At 33.1% G+C, this 20,466-nt stretch overlaps 1 protein-coding gene and 1 long non-coding RNA gene across 2 annotated transcripts; one reads left to right on the top strand and one right to left on the bottom strand.

The window, feature by feature from the left end:
* The first annotated feature begins 2 nt into the window (after nt 1-2).
* Nucleotides 3-16,901, top strand: LOC148625237 (protein FAM98A-like). The gene is made up of 11 exons (XM_088568641.1): nt 3-114; nt 6,793-6,941; nt 7,310-7,366; nt 8,972-9,052; nt 9,435-9,532; nt 9,941-10,048; nt 10,446-10,640; nt 11,270-11,369; nt 11,807-11,889; nt 15,304-15,406; nt 16,295-16,901. The coding sequence occupies exons 1-11, from the start codon at nt 77-79 to the stop codon at nt 16,711-16,713; spliced, it is 1,431 nt and encodes a 476-aa protein (XP_088424767.1). The 5' UTR covers nt 3-76; the 3' UTR covers nt 16,714-16,901.
* Nucleotides 16,902-17,983: 1,082 nt separating this feature from the next.
* On the bottom strand, nt 17,984-20,466 carry LOC148625236 (uncharacterized). Its single transcript, XR_015919883.1, has 2 exons — nt 20,279-20,466; nt 17,984-19,444 (listed from the first exon to the last, which is right to left on the bottom strand). It is a non-coding gene; the product is annotated as an uncharacterized LOC148625236 (long non-coding RNA).

The raw sequence follows: 20,466 nt of genomic DNA, 5'->3' as shown, positions 1-20,466 counted from the left end.
CTGCCTCCAACACCACTTCCGGAGCCGGTGCACGTTTGAGGTTTTGCACTGACAGAGAGGGAGAGAGAGAAAAAACATGGAAAATGATATTTTAGATTCCTTAGAAGATTTAGGGTATACTTTATGCTTCAAAATCGTCTATATGAACACACAAGTTCAAACTAACTAACCTCCCCTTTTTTATGTGATGATTAGATTTAATTAATTACAGGACTGTCACTATCAGTGTATGATGACATTGATGTATCTTACTGTAGACGTGTAGTCTTGGATTACTGTTGTCTTTTGTAGGGTATCGATTGGTTTTGCCCTGACTGAACATTAATTTGCACTGTTCAAGAGCCTTTTTTTTTATACATTATGATGTGTTGATTTTTAACCAAAAATAAATCAATAATTTTTATATCACATGAAGTGGGAAATTATAAGCAACTCAAGCTCACTCTTTAATGTATAGAAATTCGTCTGAAAATTCATCATACTGACACTTGAGAAACTGTTGTCAGGCAAGGTCTACTGAAGCTTCAGAATTATTTAAAATGCAGGCTATACAAAATGTTAAAGTGACGTCTGTAATTTTTCAAAAAGGTACTTCTGGTTGGAAGGATCTTGATTAAAACCCAGCAATCTACACCATACCCGGAACACTTCTTCTGGTATTTGAAGTCTCCCACTTATTTCTGATGAAAAATTTCTAATCAAATTTGGAAAAATGATAAATGGCATGAAGTCTAATTTGTTGAAAAGGGAACCTGATACTTTGTCTTTGGACTTTGCGCACACTGAAGGCCATTGCCTTCCTCGTATTATGTAATACCCTTCAAAAAATTTTCATCTGTCTGTTAGTCTGTCTCAACGGTCTCCAGATGATTACTAAAGAATGGGTCAGTGAATTTTTCTTCTGAAATTTTGGCATCGTTATTTAGTTTCTTGAAAAGCAGGTTATGGATGATTTTTTTTACATTAATGTGTAACTTATTTTATAATATCAGGGGTCGCACTGGGCTTCGCCAATGTCGCAATTTACAATTTTTTATTTTACCTGGCAACCAAAATAGCCAGTTGGCGATTTTCTAGGCGCCTAGGTTTTGTATATTAAAATTGGCAGGAAGGCTATCAGCAATGGATATTCTCTCTAATTAAACAATTATCAAGATAATTAATTAGGGACACAATTAATGGTCCATGGTACAAAATGCAGTTTGCTAGAAATTTTATCACTTGAAAAAAAGAATGAAGTTTGTGAAAAATATAAAAAAAAAAATCAAATTATATTGTAAGATAAATTAGACCATTAAGGACAAAGGTAAACAAAAATGCTTTAAAATCAGGGACTAGATGAGAATAGTAATATAAAGTCCTTGATAGAAGTGAAATACCTGTTTCTGGAGTAGTACTTTATTATTTTATGCATATGAAAGTAACAGACTAGAGCTAAAAACCTGCTTTGTACATGCATCAAGAGTGAATCTTGGGTACATGTATGTCATGAATGGAGAGGTTTTTTGATAATTCATCAGTGGCCTTAATACTGTCATATTTTAAAAAAAAAAAGTTCAATTTTTTTGGCACCCTTTGGCTCTAATTTCTGAAAATTGGCATCAACAAATGGCAGCTGGCGATTTTTCTGGCAACAGAATTTTGGAAGCCAGAGCAGCCCTTGAATATGCTTCAAAGTAATTGAAAAAGATGGTTTTGTTTTAATAACAGATATCTTTCAGCATGTGAGGATACAATAAACAGTCAATCAGTTCCAGATTTTGAATACCAATCAAGTAGTGTAAACGTAATAATTTTTGCGGCAGCTAATTTTTCAGGGTTTCTGAAAGTCAACATGTTGGCAGGTATTAATTTTAGAGGTTTTCAAGGTTGAAAAAATAGTTTTTCAATAGTCTCGACAGTGTGTGATTCCAATTTTGATCAGTTATTTTACCGTTAATATGTCAATAAATTAAAATAATTTAATAGATGCATTTAATACGACTTAAACAAATGCCAAGTCCATGTATAGTTTCTTTTGGCCATTTTAATCTAACAGTGTATTCATATTTAAAACTTAAAGGAACTCACTTAATTGCCCAAGTCGTAGCTTATTGTAGGGATTAAATTTTGACACTTTAATTGCATGTTTATGGAACAACTTTTTATTGACAGTTCAGTTATCAGTGTGTGTATTTAAATGTAATCTTTTATCAGTGATTACCTGTAGTGTGTGTTTGACACTTACATTTTTTTTGTTAATAGAATGTTTGCACAGAATTGATTTCTATTCTTTGATGTGACAGGTACTCTATGGCCATTGATACAAATCATTATGTGAAAAAGATTATTAATATAGAAATTATTACCCACATGCTTTTACCATATACACTTTTATAATAGACTTAGTGTAAATTCATACTTGATTGCATTGAATGATACAACCCTTATACAAAACGATGTTCTATTCAAAATTGTGGAAACCATAATACAACGGTCAAAAGATTTAGTAATTTGAACATATTTTCATGGGTATTAATTATCACGTTCTTGAGGCAACCACAAAAATAGCGAAAATGAGTACCCTGCAAAAATTAATATGTTTACAGTAGTTGATTGAATTGCAATTAAATGGTGAGATAACTGATAAAATTAAAATGCAAGCTTAGTTCGAAACAAAAGTATCAGGTTCACTTTTCAACAAATTAGACTTCATGCCATTTATCATTTTGCCATGTTTAAGGAATTTTTCATCAGTAGTAAGTGCGAGAAGGCAAAGGGCATTTTTTTTCTTGAAATTATCAGAAGAACTGTTCAGGATTTGGCGTAGATTCAGGGTTTTATCAAGATCCTTCCAACCGGAAGTAGCTTTTTGAAAAATAACATAGACGTCTTTTAAGTGTTTTTTTCTAGCCATCATTTCTACTATTCTGATGCTTTAATATATCTAGATGTAGTGTTTTTTCTAGCCATCATTTCTACTATTCTGATGCTTTAATATATCTAGATGTAGTGTTTTTTCTAGCCATCATTTCTACTATTCTGATGCTTTAATGTATCCTGATGTAGTGTTTTTTTCTAGCCATCATTTCTACTATTCTGATGCTTTAATGTATCCAGAAGTAGTGTTTTGCTTGGACAAAAGTTTCTCCAGTGTCATCAGTGTGAATTTTTAAACGAATTTCTGTACATTTAAGAGTGGGCTTCTCTCACTTATTAATGAACAGATGTTGTACTGGTAGTTAATTGGTGTCAAAGATTTATTCCAATCTGAGAGAAACGACTCGGGATGAATGGGAAAAGGGGTGAAACGACTTAGATAGTGAATGGGATTCGGGACAAAATGACTATGATTGAGTCTGTAGATGCAAGATAAACACTCTTGATCATTGGGCTGTTTCTTGAGTACACTTCTTTTATATTTTGGTACAAGCCCCTATATTTTTGATGGCTTGAAGGAATAATAAAATGAGAAAAATGTAGCCTGTTAGTGGATATGCATGTGGTAACTTAGACCTGTAAAAGAAATAAGCAAGACATTGAAATTCCTCTTTATTATGTGACTTGAGGCAGGATTTTATTACGAACAAGATTTGTAATAAAGAGGTTTTTTCTTTAGATTCCCCTGCTTTTACAGACCTTGGATGACATTCATATAAAACTCTTAATTGTCCATTTCTGAACTTAATTACTGTCTTTTCAAACTTAAAAGATGAAATTATTTTCATAGTTGAAAAAAAAAATAGTATACAGAAGTACATGATATGACAACTTTAACTTTTAATAGCCCAATATTTAAGGACCAGGGAATAAAAATATCATTTCAATTGATGTAAAACACTTCATTTCCTATTTTCATACCTTCTCACAGCAAGTTTTAAGATAATCTCATTTCAATGGGCCATCCTAAAAAAACATGGGACAGAATTTGGAATAAGGTAGCAACTATGGTCAGCTATGCATAAATATTGCAGACCAAATGTACAATGTAGCATAAACAAACTTTAATTTATACTGCAAATTAAATGTTCATTAACAGTTAAAATGTTTGTTATTCAATATTGTATATAACTGTATCATATGTCAGTGTCAAATTTGGTAGGGCTTTAGGACCAGATGACATGACTCTACCATCATCAATATTTTCAGTAGGAGGGTTTAGAATCATGTTCAGATGGCAAGTCAGTTTCTACAACAATTGCAGTTTGATTCTGATTACCAACATTAATATTTTCTTTTGTTTTGGGTCAAGCTTTAAAAAATTACTGCGGTGACAATTTCAGTTTCAAATGGGACCACCAGTACATACTTTTCTGATATTATTGTGTTATTTAAGTTCTTTAAAAATACAATATTAATTGTTCTTTCTTTCAAATGAGTAAATGATGAGGGATATGCGATTTCAACAAATCACAACAAAGAACCATTTCATTTCCCGGTTCTCAATTCCCTTGAAAACATGGTCATCAAAACACCCGCATGTAGATAATAAAAACCTTATTAAAGACATATTCATGCCTTTTTTACTGCCACTAGTAGCAGACAATACTCCACCATCAATAATGGAAACTTAATGCACGCACATGACACAGCACATTAGTCACTCAATGTACCATTTTAAGAGGAAATGCAACTATGGGATGTGGCGCACAGTAATCTCTATCACTGTAAACTTGAAGTTGATGGTTACTTCGTATAATAACAAATTTACAAATGCATCTTATCCAATAACCTTCAGAATTTTACTCCCAAGTATTCAAATAGACAATATAAATGAATTGTCATGTTTCAAAACCTAGACACACTGTTTTGTGATGTTCATTATTCGTGTTCTCTCAATATTGGTTACTCTGTCAAAGTCACATGACCAACATCATCTGAGCTATTTAAAACCAGTAAAACCATCAGAAAAATCTCCAAACTTTTGATATTGGGTTGGACAGAGTGGATACCATTTCCCATCTTCCAACCACCCACTCCCAACCTCCCATTCCCTTTCTCCCATTTCCCTTATGGCTGTCTATCTCATTTTCAATGTATATTAATTTAAATGAATCATTTATCAGTACAATTGCAAGCAAACCTCCAGCACTGATTCAATGAAGTACAATCAGTTTAGGCATCAGATTTTAAATTGTTTGTACAATGTAGCATAAACAAACTTTAATTTATACTGCAAATTAAATGTTCATTAACAGTTAAAATGTTTGTTATTCAATATTGTATATAACTGTATCATATGTCAGTGTCAAATTTGGTAGGGCTTTAGGACCAGATGACATGACTCTACCATCATCAATATTTTCAGTAGGAGGGTTTAGAATCATGTTCAGATGGCAAGTCAGTTTCTACAACAATTGCAGTTTGATTCTGATTACCAACATTAATATTTTCTTTTGTTTTGGGTCAAGCTTTAAAAAATTACTGCGGTGACAATTTCAGTTTCAAATGGGACCACCAGTACATACTTTTCTGATATTATTGTGTTATTTAAGTTCTTTAAAAATACAATATTAATTGTTCTTTCTTTCAAATGAGTAAATGATGAGGGATATGCGATTTCAACAAATCACAACAAAGAACCATTTCATTTCCCGGTTCTCAATTCCCTTGAAAACATGGTCATCAAAACACCCGCATGTAGATAATAAAAACCTTATTAAAGACATATTCATGCCTTTTTTACTGCCACTAGTAGCAGACAATACTCCACCATCAATAATGGAAACTTAATGCACGCACATGACACAGCACATTAGTCACTCAATGTACCATTTTAAGAGGAAATGCAACTATGGGATGTGGCGCACAGTAATCTCTATCACTGTAAACTTGAAGTTGATGGTTACTTCGTATAATAACAAATTTACAAATGCATCTTATCCAATAACCTTCAGAATTTTACTCCCAAGTATTCAAATAGACAATATAAATGAATTGTCATGTTTCAAAACCTAGACACACTGTTTTGTGATGTTCATTATTCGTGTTCTCTCAATATTGGTTACTCTGTCAAAGTCACATGACCAACATCATCTGAGCTATTTAAAACCAGTAAAACCATCAGAAAAATCTCCAAACTTTTGATATTGGGTTGGACAGAGTGGATACCATTTCCCATCTTCCAACCACCCACTCCCAACCTCCCATTCCCTTTCTCCCATTTCCCTTATGGCTGTCTATCTCATTTTCAATGTATATTAATTTAAATGAATCATTTATCAGTACAATTGCAAGCAAACCTCCAGCACTGATTCAATGAAGTACAATCAGTTTAGGCATCAGATTTTAAATTGTTTGTACTACAGAGTCATATTGGGTACTCCAAATTCAAAGGATGTTTAATGAAGTCAGTGAATTTTCCAACCTTTATTTTAGATCTGAATTTCAGCCCCATTTTTAAGAGGAATATTCCCCTAATATTGCAATGTATATTTACTTATCTCTGATCATTCAGGGTATATGGGCAGTTATTGTTACTCTCAGCACACTGAGATCATTGCATTGCAATGTATGTTATTAATATTCTACAAGTATGTCAATGTTGGATAGTCATTTGAAAAGCTTGATGAATAAGCAGATAATGTCACTCTTAAGTATTTGATAGCAAAAAAGAAGCATGACTGTCTGATAGCTGCAATTATATAGGGAAAAAAATTCATTTCTCTTTTCAACTACTAGCCCTACATCCAATTCTTAGCCTCTGTTAATGTTGAATGCCAGTTTTCTGTGGCCATGTTTGAACTAGAGACTGCTGATGTAGGGCTAGTATTTCTCAATGTACAGTATTTCATTGTGATGATTTTTTTTTAGATACAGTGGACCTGCTTTGGATGATAAAGTATTTAATGAATTAAAGGCACCTGGGCCATGTACACCCCAATTTACTGAGCTGGTTGCTTGGCTTACCAATCAAATCAAATCCTTTGTTGGTTTGGAAGAACATGTCAATCCCATTACTAGTATGTACATGTATGATATGGTGAAAAAAAGGACTTCAGTGTGTACTTAAATGAGAGTAAAATGCTGTTGATTAAACACAATGTTCTGTCAAATGTAACAAATTAAATGTATATTAAAATGGACGTGTATCACTGCATGCAGATTTTAATGTTAACTTCATGATTTACTTATGCCAATTCAAGTTTCATTTTCAAAGAAAAATGCCTTTAAGAAATTCTTGTGTGTAAACATAAAGTGTATGCAATGTACATGTGTGCTAATATTTGGCAGGCTTAAATCTTTTAAAATTTCAAATATATTAATGGAAAACCACAAAATTATAATTGGCAAAATGTTTTTTTCTCTTATTTATGCTGTATTTTTGTAGGCCCAGATGATTCTGCTGAATTTGTTATGGAACTAAGTGGTTTTCTCAGAGAACTTAGTAAGTGAACACAATTGCATGAATATCAAGTTAAATTTTATTTCCTCCACTCTTTACAGTGGAGTAACTATTTTCTTCCACTGTGTCTCAATTAAGTTATGAACTGAGATAAATTTGCTTCGTTCCAATACTTTCCATTTATTTTAATTTTTAAATTTTTTTAAAAACCATTAAATAATTTTGTCATGTACACAGAGAAGTAAAACTACAAGCATATTTTGAAATGGTGGCACCACTGTATTGGACGGAGACACTGTGACTCTATTTACATCCCTACTTTGAAGACCTCGTAAAATCACCTCTGAAAATTAGTTTTGACAGTAGTGTACATGCAGGGATGTCAATAGAAGCTATCAGCTGACAATATTTGATGGCTTTTGCTCATCTTTTGATGGCTACTCTATTTTTAAAAATGGGTGAACTCTTGCAAAATTTTCATCAGTTGACTTGCTCCTTTTCGTTTTTTACTGCAACTTAAAACATTATACTACTGACATCACTGATATGTTATTTTCTCAACAGAAATTAGAATGAATGATAATTAGAAAAAAAGATTGATATGAAACGTAAATTTTATTTGTTTTTCCCGTTATTATACCCCCGCAAATAAAGATTTTGGGGGGCTATATAGGAATCAGCCTGTCTGTATGTCTGTTTGTCTGTCTGAAATTTTTGTATGTCTGTTTGTCTGTCGTAAATTTTATTTGTTTTTCCCGTTATTATACCCCCGCAAATAAAGATTTTGGGGGGCTATATAGGAATCAGCCTGTCTGTATGTCTGTTTGTCTGTCTGTCTGTCTGTTTATCTATCAGTCCACATTTCTTGTAAGTGCAACTCCACCTTTACCATGAAGGGAATTTTGATGAAATTTGATATGAAGATTAGGCATCACATGTATACGTTGCTTACAGGAATATAGTTACTGTCCAAGCACTTACTATGGTAGGACTCCATAGGAGGATAATCCAATTAAAGGGTTTTATATGTCAAAATCTCATAAGTACATCTCCTAAACTGCTCAAAGGATTTTGATGAAATTTTTAAGGAGGGTTGGGCATCATATAGAGTTGCCCAAGAAGTAATAAAGTAACTGTAGTAAGACTTCAAAGACGCTATGGGAGAAACTTGAACTTTGAGGTTATACAAAATATACATTTAAAGTATTTTTAATGTATATTAACTTCCGATTTAGCCAATTTCCGCTTTGTTTGTAGATCACGTAAAATTATCTCTGAAACTGTATTTGAAGTGGGGGTATTCTCTTTGTCAGCTTGTTCACATTATTTCTAATTGTTTTATTAACTTTCTACACAAAAGCAACTTGTAAAATCCTTGTAAAAACTGTAGTTTTACTTTTTTGTGGTGTATTTATTTTCATAATTTCACAATAGTAAATAGTTGTGAAATGAAGAACCTGCAAATATGCTATATTAAATGATCAGCATATGATAACTTTCAACGGTATTGGAACTTAGATATTCACAAAGAATGTTTGAGAACAACCAATGGTGAAAATTTGTACCTCATTAATAATGACAAGGTAGACCATTTACTTTACTGTGTGTTATATAAGAGTACCATTACCAAACTTTTTATCCATACAGGTTGTCCATTCAGTCAGCTTTATGAAGGCGGTCCAGTAACACAAAGGCTGGAACCTACAGAAAACAAACTTCAGTTACTTGGTATAAGAATGATTTTTAATATAAGTATACAGAAATTTCAATAAATATTAGAGCTGAAGTAATTCTGATTACCTAGCATGGTCTGTCAATTATTTGGAAAATTAGGATAGTTTGTTTGTGTTATGAGTATTAAGGTGGACTGGTGGAATAACTGTAAAAAAATTATTTGATGACAAGTGGGTTACGGGTATGTGGATTTTGGGCATTTGTCTGCATTGTGTATGTATACATTTTCAAGGATGTGTCTTCTTGATCAAAATTAATTATGAAAATTGAGCCATAAGTACACAGTGAAAACATGTTAAGGTACTTATATGACAAATTATTTTACTCCTCCATTTATGCTGCTATCAATGCTTGTAAATAACTTAACTTTTTTCAGATTACTTGACTTCTGAACTTTGCAGTATCAGAATTTTAGCTGTCAAGAAACCAGGTTGTCTAAGAACTGTTGATTCAAATAAACCTCAAGAATTACAGGTAAAGTAACTCTTTAAGATTTAGTCCTGTTTGTATGCAATGGCATTGTTTTTGTTTATGGTGTTTTTGGCACCATCTGGAGTTACTTGTTTCCGTGCAACAACTTCAGAAAAATGCACATATATAATCTATAGATTGTCCTTTAGCTTGAGGTAGTAAAATCATGATTTTCAACATGTGAGCTTTAGTGAGCATGTTAAAATCTTAATTTTTTATCTTAGAGAGTGGAGAAATAATTTAAATCAAAAATAGGCTAAACGAGAATCAGTTTCTCCCATGAAATCTTGGGAAATGTAAAATGGCAGGAAGACTCTTACAGGAATTTAATTACCACCCACTTTTTTAAAACTTATGTGTATTTTTATTCAACAGCATAGATATGCAATTCTTATTATTTTTTTTTTTTAGGAAAGTGATGTGGCTAAACACCTTAGAATGATGTTGGTTGCCTTGAATTTTCCCAAACCTCCAGCAAATATCAATGCTTTCCAACTCTTCAGCAAAGTTGAAAATAAGGTATTTTTCTTATTAAAGCATCTAAATGCATCTATATAATCAAAAACAAAATAGATCCAATTTTTACATGAAAAAAATAGCAGTCATTGTTTCAGTAGACTTCATATTAGAGTAAATAACAAATTGGCCTTTAACAAATACATGATGATGATGCAGGTCCATGAATATAAGCTGCCTGGTTTATGTAAATAATGGCTTATCTTTTTTTAAATTTACGATATCAATTCTATCAAATTTTCATGGAGATATTTGATTTACGGAAGAAAGATGTCCTTCAAAAATGTAAACAGAAGGTTATATCTGATTATTGTTATTTGAAAAAAACTAATGTTCTTGTAGCATGTTTATATTGTAAGATTTACTATTTGAAAGTTAAGAATGATGTGATTTGTTTCAGATTAAAGAATTAATGTCCAAATACCCAGACCAGATTGGTAAACCACTTATGAAGGCGCGACTGTCAGACAAACAGTGGGAACAAGTTCTAAAAATAAATGACAGTTTAATCCTAGAGTACCAAACAAGAAGAGAAATGTTACTGAAAAGATTGGATGTTACCATACAGTCCTTTATGTGGGGTGATACTGCAAAGGTTTGTACAGCATATTTGATAAAATCAAATCTTCAAGAGAAATATTCCACTTAAAAATTAATTTGTGGAGTAAAACTTTTAAAAGACATTATATTCTTGGTGGACAAAAATGATAGAAAAATACCTGTTAAGACAATTTCACATGCTGTCTTGAATCTTATAGTTTGAAAACTTATGAACTGTTACAGTGTCAATTGTACAGAACTCATGAAAATAAGTTACAGTAATAAATTCATAAAACTTATGAACTATGACAGTGTCAATTGTACGGAACTCATGAAAATAAGTTACAGTAATAAATTCATAAAACTTGGTACATAAGTATATCACAGTAAAAACAGGACTAATTGTAACTTTATGGTTCTTCTGATCAGTCCAAGAGAACTCCAGTGTTCCCACTTGGTCCTTCTTATCAGTCCAACAGGACACCAGTGTTCCCACTTGGTCCTTCTTATCAGTCCAACAGAACACCTGTGTTCTCACTTAACGAATGTATTGTCATTATATTTTCTGTACATTTTAATTGTTTCTGCATTGAAATATATAAAATGTTTTTAAAAATATAGTTTTTCAAGGTGATATCTTGCATTTTTAGAACAATATTTAAGTTAATGATATTATGTTTTCAGAAAAAGGAAAATGAAATTGCAGCTGTTTATCAACCCATTAGGAAACTACTTTTGGCAAAAACTACCCTTTCTGTAGCACAGATTTTAGCTGCTAGAGATGGTTTGTATTTATAATTATGTTTAAATACTGAATCATGTTAGTTTTTCTGCATTTATCAGTAGTACTGTGACTTAGGTAAATAATTCTAAATTTGTCAATATGTATAATGTACAAGTAGTTTCACAAAACAGTTATGGTATGGTGGGTTAATTTTTCAGATGTAAAATTTTGTGACTTTGAAGCATATGGGAATATGAAAAATTTTTGATATTTCTGACTGTGACAGTTGCTAAGTGGGGCACTGAGTACTTAAAGCCAGAGTAAATATTTTTTTTTGGCATATTTTGACTGATTGCTAAAATATACCAAAATTAACACAAAGCAAAACATCCCCAATATACAATATTTTGTGTTTAATACTTTTATTGACCTACAGTTCTTTTTTATTTGCAGATTGATTCATGTATTTTTTTTAATTTCAATTTTGTATTTTTCAGATTTAACAAAGTTGGAGAAAACTAGCAGTGGGGAGGCAAGAGATAAAACTAAGTGTGCAATAAACAGAGTCCTTATTCCAAAGGTGAATCTATAATTTATGAAAAACAATTGCTGTTATCTCCCTTTGACCATGTCAATCTTAGTGAATTTCCAGGTTTTACTATTATTGAAAAATCTATATTATCATTATTATCACCAGTGTTGCACAAGTAAGTATTTCTATTAACCTTCTGCAACTTCTTTTTGTGTAACAACATTTTTGACAAAATACTTTGAATATACTGGATGTTTATATACTAGTCAGTATGCATCATCATGAATCAGAATTTAATATATAATGCAGTTTTAACAATATAAATATAAATATAAATCACAGAAGTGAAGCTTGCAAGAAAGCACAGCTTTCCAGTCAGATTTCAGTTCTTCATCATCTGGGTCATATTTATAACATTGTACATCCTGGTTAATCTGAGCATACATTAGTGAACAGATAGTATCATGCTTTAACAGTGATCTCATGTCTGTCTGAATTTTCATTGCCACTCAAAAAACAGCATTTCTGTTATTAAGGGGTGGCACAAAATGCTTTAGCTAGATTGGAAAGAACACCAAATCTTCTGTCTTCAGTGAATGGGTTTTTAAATTCTCTCCTTATGTTCCTCCTTAAGTTGATCAGTCTTGTCAGTATCAACATTAGAGGGAAAAAGTTTCACTTAATCAACTACTAAAAAAAAATAAATACAGTTTTCATCAACATGTTCCCATGAAACATTTGAAATTATATGTACATTGTATAATTATATGTACATTGTATAATTCCATTTACTTAAATGGTCAACAAATATTTACAACAATTTGATGACCGCTTTCCTTCAAGTTTTGGGTTCAGGAGCACGAGGTTCTGCAGTGTGGGGTCATGGTAAAAAAATCATTGCCACACATATTAAATTTTTCAATATACCCAATACTTCATAGATTTCCTACCGATTGAAGCAGTTTTCTATTTGGATGTGGGACTTGGGATGCTTAATTTAGATGTTTCTCTGATGAAAAATAATTTATCTGAGACATTGAAACAATCTTTATTCTTACTCTTAGGTGTTAACTCTCCCTTATTCTGTGGGAGACTCCTGCAAAATAGGCCAATAGGTCAATCTCCCAAAAAATATTTTCTCCCGCAGGGGAGACACAAATCTATTGTGTTCATAGTTTCCTCCTATAAAACCTCTTGCAGTCGTACTTACTTAAATCCAGAATTTTTTCAGTCGCCATTTTTGTTGTTTTGTACACAAACACATTGGTCTCGTATACGCTTGGTTAATGTTAAGGGGCATTACTAGAATTAAATGCAGGGTGAGGTGAGTCAAGAAATTTTTCTTTTACCACAAATCCCCCAAATGAAAAATTTCTTGCATTGCTCCTAATATGTAATCTTTCATCCGCTGCTGGTTTGACTTAAGCCAGTTGACCATATAATGAGTAGGGAAAACATACTTATTAAATCTTTGTCTGAGTTTTAATTAATTAATTAATCACGTGAACTCAGTTAAAATTATGCTTATGAAAAACGAAAATCATATTTGGTCAAAATTTTACGCGTGGGTGGTACGGGCCTGATATTTACCCATCTTTATCCATTACTCCTCCTACACTGCTCTTTTGTTCTGCTCTGATGATTTTTTCCGAAATTACCGGCCTTGAACTTAGCAAAATTCACCAAAAAAAGTGTCCCCGACTTTTTTTCTAAATGCTTGCAGATATTGACATGATTTTTAGTACAGAAATTCGACATGATAAATTACAGGACAAGTTTGTAGTTAGTTCTGCTCTGAAGATTTTTACCAAAATTATGGGCCTTGAACTGAGCTAAATTCACAGAATAACCGTTTTTCCGACTTTCTCTTTTTCTAAACGCTTGCAGATTATGACATGATTTTTGGTATGTAAGTTCACCATGATAAGTCACAGGTCAAGTGTACATTTTGTTCCGCTACGATGATATTTACTTTGGATTAACTAAAAAAAAAGTCACAGTCCGGAGTTTGGAACTACCATTCTGAGTAACGGAATTTAGTTAGAAGATAAAGGTCTAAAGCCTATAAAACACTCTTATTCTTTATTTTATCGGGGTCCTTCTACATGTATTTCTCTTACAAACAAATTTACTTGAGTATCCAACATGGGGATATGTAGGGCATGTGAGCGTGCTCACTAAGGTTCTTTAATTTATGGGTTTCCGTAGAAAACATGGATTTTGTTATTTATGAATATAGGGATATGGGGGCACCCATCTCTTATCCATTTCTCCTTCTACATTGCTGAATTGAATTAAATGAAATTTTGTAGAACCCTTATTATGTATTGAATATATCAGTTAACATGGACACAATCATTCCCTGATGTGTGGGTACCCATCTCTTATCTGTAACTCCTACATAACTGAAAGGATTTTATGAAATTTTCTCAAAATTTTAATTTAGTATTGAATATGGCCACTTTTTTTAGCTCACCTGTTTGAAGGCCATGTGAACTAGTGCCATCACTTGGCGTCCGTCGTTGTCAACAATTTTTCACAATTCTTCTCCTCTGACACTACTTGATTAATTGGAACCAAACTTGGTATGCATGTTTCTTGGGGTATAGAACTGATGCAGGGATTTTTTATTCTTCCCTGGCTGCCGTTACTAAAAATAGAACATAGGCGTTAGACAGTAGTTTTCCGCATATATCTCCAAAACTCTGAGGTTTAGCCAAATTCAGACATGGATAAAAGTGTTCTGTATAATGAGATCTATCTGTGGTCAAATTTTCATTTTAATCTGTTAAGCCATGTTGGAGTTATTGCCTTTTTCAACATTTTTTTGCTACTTTTAATGTTATTTCTTTGAAAAATCTTCTCTTCTGACACTACTTGACCAATTGGAACTAAACTTGGTTTGAATGTTCTTTGGGGTATCCTGCATAGAATTGATGTGGGGATTTTTGTTTTATCGAAAAACATGACTGCCATTACTAAAAATAGAACAGGGGTCGGACAGTAGTTAATTGCATATATCTCCAAAACTGTTAGGTTTAGCCAAACTCTTTCAATTGCTGAAACGATCATTATCATAAGGCCTTCAAAAGTGTTCCGGAATCAAAATTGTCATGAGACTCCTTGTAAGAGTTATTGCCCTTGAAAGATGAAGAATGACATTTTTTTTTGCTATTTTCAGCCAAAATCTTGAAAACTATAATAGATATAAAGAAACTTTTGATTGCTGAAATGATCCTTATGATAGGTCCTAACAAAGTCTTCTCGAGGCAAAATGGTTGGACAGCTTCATGTTAAATTTATTGCCCTTGAAAGACAGACTTTAACCAGGTAAGTGATTCATGATTCTGGGAGCCTCTTGTTTTAGAATTTAATCCAAATTAATTTTGAGGTCAAAAGGTGCATGTTATCAAATGGGGATTGTTGCTCACAGTTTTTCTAGTCTTGCCAATTTTTTTGTAGGTCCCAGACAGAGGAGGTAGAGCTTGGGAGCTAGAACCTCCTCCTCCAGAAATGCCCTCTTTCCAAAAGAGAGTGGATCAACCACAACAACAAAGACCTTACAGTAAGTTGTTTATAATAATGATACATGGAATGTATGACTGAACTGGATTGATCATTTTTAAAATCACATTGTAATTTTATCTATTTATCATGTAGTTTTTTCCTCCTTTGAATTCTTAAGTACAAGTATCACCAGAATCAGGCAACATTAACATGTTTTCAATAGTCAAACCTCCTTATCAATTGATTTTCTGCCAAGTATGTAAGGGGCATATTCCTATATTCCAATTTCGACATCTATTATTTACTGAAAATATTACCTTATCTACTAAAGGACATATTTTTTTGTGTTAAAAAGATTATTAAGCCCAGTCAAAAAAGATTTACAAGCTGTTACCACATTTTTTTGTCAAAATGACCTAAGAAAGTGTTGTTTCTAAGCAACATTTATTAATTTCTTATGGAATTTGCAGGTGGTTTTCTGCTCCAGACATTTGGGCTACAGGTTTCAACAAACTAAATATTTTGTCAAAATTTGTCTTGATTCAGGTTTTCTTGTTTGGAATATTCAAATTGTCAAAGCATATGGCCAAAACCTTCAGCAAAAGAAAAATGTATTGAAATCAAGTGTTTTTCCCCAGTGTGGAAGAATTACCATTTTGTCCCCAATTTGCACCAATATTTCTCTTTCATTTGTTGATGAGCTGCAAAAAATTCGATTTTCTTAGCCCCAATTTGTATGGTTCATAAACTTTCAGTACTTTTCAAAGCATAAAAATTTTAATTCTTTTGAGCATAGTTTCTTTTTTAACAACCTTCTGCTGGGAAACATTAAAATATTCTATTGATCACTCTGCAATAGGTTGAGCTTCTTGACGACTTTTTATGCAATTCTTATATGTGTTTTATGTAGTCCAGTAACTTATCCATGATTTTTTGTTTGTTAAAGGTGGCCGAGGGGGCCGGGGAGGACGAGGTGATGGTAAAGGAGATAGAGGGGGTCGAGGAGGTAAGGTCCAAGGAGGATGGGATAACCAGAACCAACAACAGTTTTCTGGACAGTGGAATCAAGGTGGAGGTGGTTATCAAGGAGGTGGTGGAGGTTATCAAGGAGGCGGTGGTGGTTATCAAGGAGGTGGAGGCAGTTATCAAGGAAGCGGTGGTGGTTATCAAGGTGGAAGTGGTGGTTATCAAGGAGGTGGTGGCTATCATGGTGGAGGTGGAGGATATCAACAAGGTGGTGGTGCAAGCTATCAAGGCAAAGACTTCAAAGGAGGGTATCAAGATGGGGGTGGAGGGGGTAGGGGTGGCAGTGCTAGGGGAAGAGGAAGGGGTGGTGGCCGAGGTGGGAGGGGAGGTAATAGATGATGTGAAATGGATATTAGAATGTGTGATGGTTGTTGCCTGGATGAGATTATACATGAGATATTTGTGCTAAAATTGAAAGTGCTATTTTATCCAAATGGCTGTGCATATGCAAGTATGGTCTATATATGTTATGCTAGTTGTTTCTTTCTTTCTTCAGTATGCCTGAATTAAATTGTTACCATATTTAATCACTGTTTTAATGTCTTCATTGCTTTATTTTAATACTTGAGTTTTCAATTTCTTGTTAAATACAAGAACACAAGACCAAATCTTTTTATTATTCCATACATAAACCAACTTTATGAACTCTTCTGTCCTATGGTACATTTGATTATTGGACCATTATTCTCATTCGATGGAAATCACCCATGATGAGACCTGTACCTATTTCTAGATTCTTAGACTAATTCTGATGCTGTCAAGTAAGTAAGATGTTACTAGTACATCATCCAGATAGTATTAATCCATCATTCTGTCAGAGTATGTAAAGTGGGTTGTAAGTGTACTCTTTTTTGTTATTACCAGAATCTCATGTTGAATTACTGTTATGTGATGTAATGTATGGTTGCTTCATTGAAATCAGGCAGTTTCTTATTCTTAGAAAACCTATTTCTTGATGTTCCATTGTAATTTTTTACTGATTTTTCAGGATTTACCAGCATCCCATCAGTAAGGGGTTTCAGTATTTAATTATGGTTGATAGTGTGAACAAATAGGTGTTTATATTGTTCTGTATATTACCAATGTTAATTATGTCCTGTTCAAGGCACTTGTTCTTTCTAAACAGCCAATGCCAATTTGAGTTTTGGGTTATTTGTTTAGTACCAAGCATAGTCTGTCAGAAATGTACTATAGGATCTGAAGTCAGATGCAGTTGTTAATTTTAGTCTGGTGATGTTACCGCCTATTCGACTTTTTTATGACCTTGACTGCATAACATTATTTAAAACAAGGCAGAAGTTGGCAATTTTTTTTTTTTTTTTAATCTGTGAGACAATATAAAAGATTTTATTGAGATATAAATCAGAGCCTTTTAACACATGTTCCATATTTTATGGGCTGATTTATAAAACAGCCTGAATGATGTTTCCTCACTTCTTTTTGAAGCTTGATCTGTTTATGTAACTCCAATAGAAAATTTCTTCCCCACCTAGGAATGTCTTGAAAATGATGAACACACGTGTTTACTTACCTGAAAGAAATCTTTGTTTCAGAAGTTCAACTAACTACTTAGCAATATCTGCTAATGTAGTATGTTATCAACAAAAAATAAAGAAAATAGATGTATTTCATGCTAAAGGTTAGGCAGCACATGAAGACGTCAGAACTAACAATTAGGCGTCATATACAAAAAATGGAGAAACGATTGCTAGACATACTTATTCATGGGGCAATCTTACAGTTATTGACCTCTAGGCGTCAAATAAAAAGTTAGTATTAAGCTGTTCTTTGCAAAATGAATCTTCAAATACAGTAGAAAAAAAATTAATCAAAGTTTTGAAACAATGCCCAGGTCTCGAAGTGTAATTGCTCACTTGAATATATCAAAGATTCAGTTAAGCTCTTTATTATCAATCTGATTTAATTCCATTTCTATGGAAAACTATTTGAACTCAGTTAAGTACTATTTCACCATGATCATCTTCCAGGATAAAACCAAACCAGTTCGACACACGGCTACATACATATTATTGCCCGCTCTGCCATGACATTAATTTTGTTTCAGAAGTTTATAACAATCTACTCAGCAATATCTGCTAATGTATTAAGTTGATGTGGTTTTGCAATATTGTTTGTATCTAAATGTTTGAATTCATTATTCAATATTTGACTTCTTGTATCCTTCTAGCTAAACATTCATTCACCTTTGACAGTGCATGATGCATTAGATCATGGCGAGGCTTCCGATTTCGCTAAATCAAGTACTGTAATTATTGTGAAGTTTCCGGACCATGTACTAATTATCTAGTCGTATTTGTCTTTTTTTTCTGAAAACACCAAATCTTCGTTTTGGACAATGTTACCAATAATAGAATCATTAGCCGAGTTTCGGCGGCTTTTCATATGAGGTTTTGAATGGGACTTGCTTTTAGCAGGAACGTGTGAATTTACATGCAGTCTTTCTCCTTTGCTTGGAATGAAAAAATTATAAATACACATGACGGCACAGCAAAATATATGTATCCATTTTAATACTACAGACCAAAGATGAAAGATCTTGCTAAGAAACAAGGAATGCACGTAAAACTCGCTGTGCAGGCGACAACACATTTCATTCGAGAGCAGGCGAACAACATTTAAGTCCTTTGCTACATCGATTGGATACTCAAAATGTCTATTCATGATGAACACATCGGCACCAAATATTACAAGCAAACTCGAAACTTGTATATACCCATACGCAGATGCCGTATGAAGTGGAGTAAAGCCGTCATTGTCTTGTGCGTTCACGTCTGATCCATAAGAGAGCAAAATTTTCACAATATCAAGATTGTTCGTCAAAACAGCGTGATGAAGAGCAGTCAAACCAACGTGGTTTTTCTGGTTTATATTCACCTCGTCTCTTTGTGTTCTTAAAATTTTTAACAGTTCGCATATGTCTGCATCTTGAATTACAGCATTCAGCACTGAATCCGGTGGGAATGAAATTTTCCTGGTCCCTGCCGCCATGTCGACTTCCCATCATAGTCATCAATCAAATAGTTTGTTGCTTGTATTTGATGTGCACATCCTGTCAAGGAAAGTTTAAACTAAAACTAAAATATTCGGATGAAAGGAAAATAAAGTGGTCCGTCATATGTTTTCTGTATATGTTTGCATACAATCAATTATAACTGCAGTTTAAGGCAGATATTGTAAGCTCTGTCCCTGAGGACCTGATTTGCATGTAAATGTGATTATTGGGACTTTGTTAGAAATAGAACTGAACTAAAATCAATTTGATCGTTAATTCTACAGGAGAAAGTTGACAATCAATTGTCCTTTTCCGGTCTTTCCACAATTACATGGATGGTTTACATTTTTGAATAGTGTACAATTTAGCTACAATCTTTTCCCCCTTGTATTACGAGTTTTAATACCCAGTTTGTATTAATATATGCAAGTCAAAAAGTTATCCCACTTGACGTTCGAAGTTGTATACATACTGTTAAGAAACTCGGTGTTATGTGTTATGTTATGCATATTAATACAAATGTAAATGTATACTTAGAAAATGTATGTTCGTTCCTGTAACCTTTGACCTGATTTGTCTAATCTACCCTGGCTTAGATTGGGCAAGAATTCTGAAATCTACAGATTCAGATCGAGCATATTGTCAACGATGCCCTTCATATCACCTTCCACTTAAGCGAACGAAGTCTATGATCCCTGCCTAAGTGTCCTAGTACAAATACGCCACGATACAAATAAAAAATATCAACAGACGGTATTTTTATTAGATTAGTTCGGTATTATAGAATGACGACTTTATCTTTTTTATGATCACTCGTTGAAACTGGAGAAGTAATTAAGGACATTTACATACTTTTAAACAAAAGAGTAAAATAAAATTAATCAGACTTACATATTAAGCGTGAATGAATAATATCAAGTACATATGTCACTCCCAAGCACTATAACTAAGTAATGTATCTCCGTTCTTACCTCTCCGTATAAAACAACCTCTTTCGAAAAACTACATTATTTTTACTCTACTCGATAGAAAAATATTAGATAAAACCTCGGTGGTTACACATGCTGTAAGAATAAATT

Source organism: Perna viridis, chromosome 2 (assembly GCF_037379345.1).
Source record: "Perna viridis isolate PV_CMFRI_1.1 ecotype Kerala chromosome 2, ASM3737934v1, whole genome shotgun sequence".
Lineage (NCBI taxonomy): Eukaryota > Metazoa > Mollusca > Bivalvia > Mytilida > Mytilidae > Perna > Perna viridis.
Note: the sequence above shows the minus strand (reverse complement) of the source record. Positions and strands in the feature narration are given on the sequence as shown.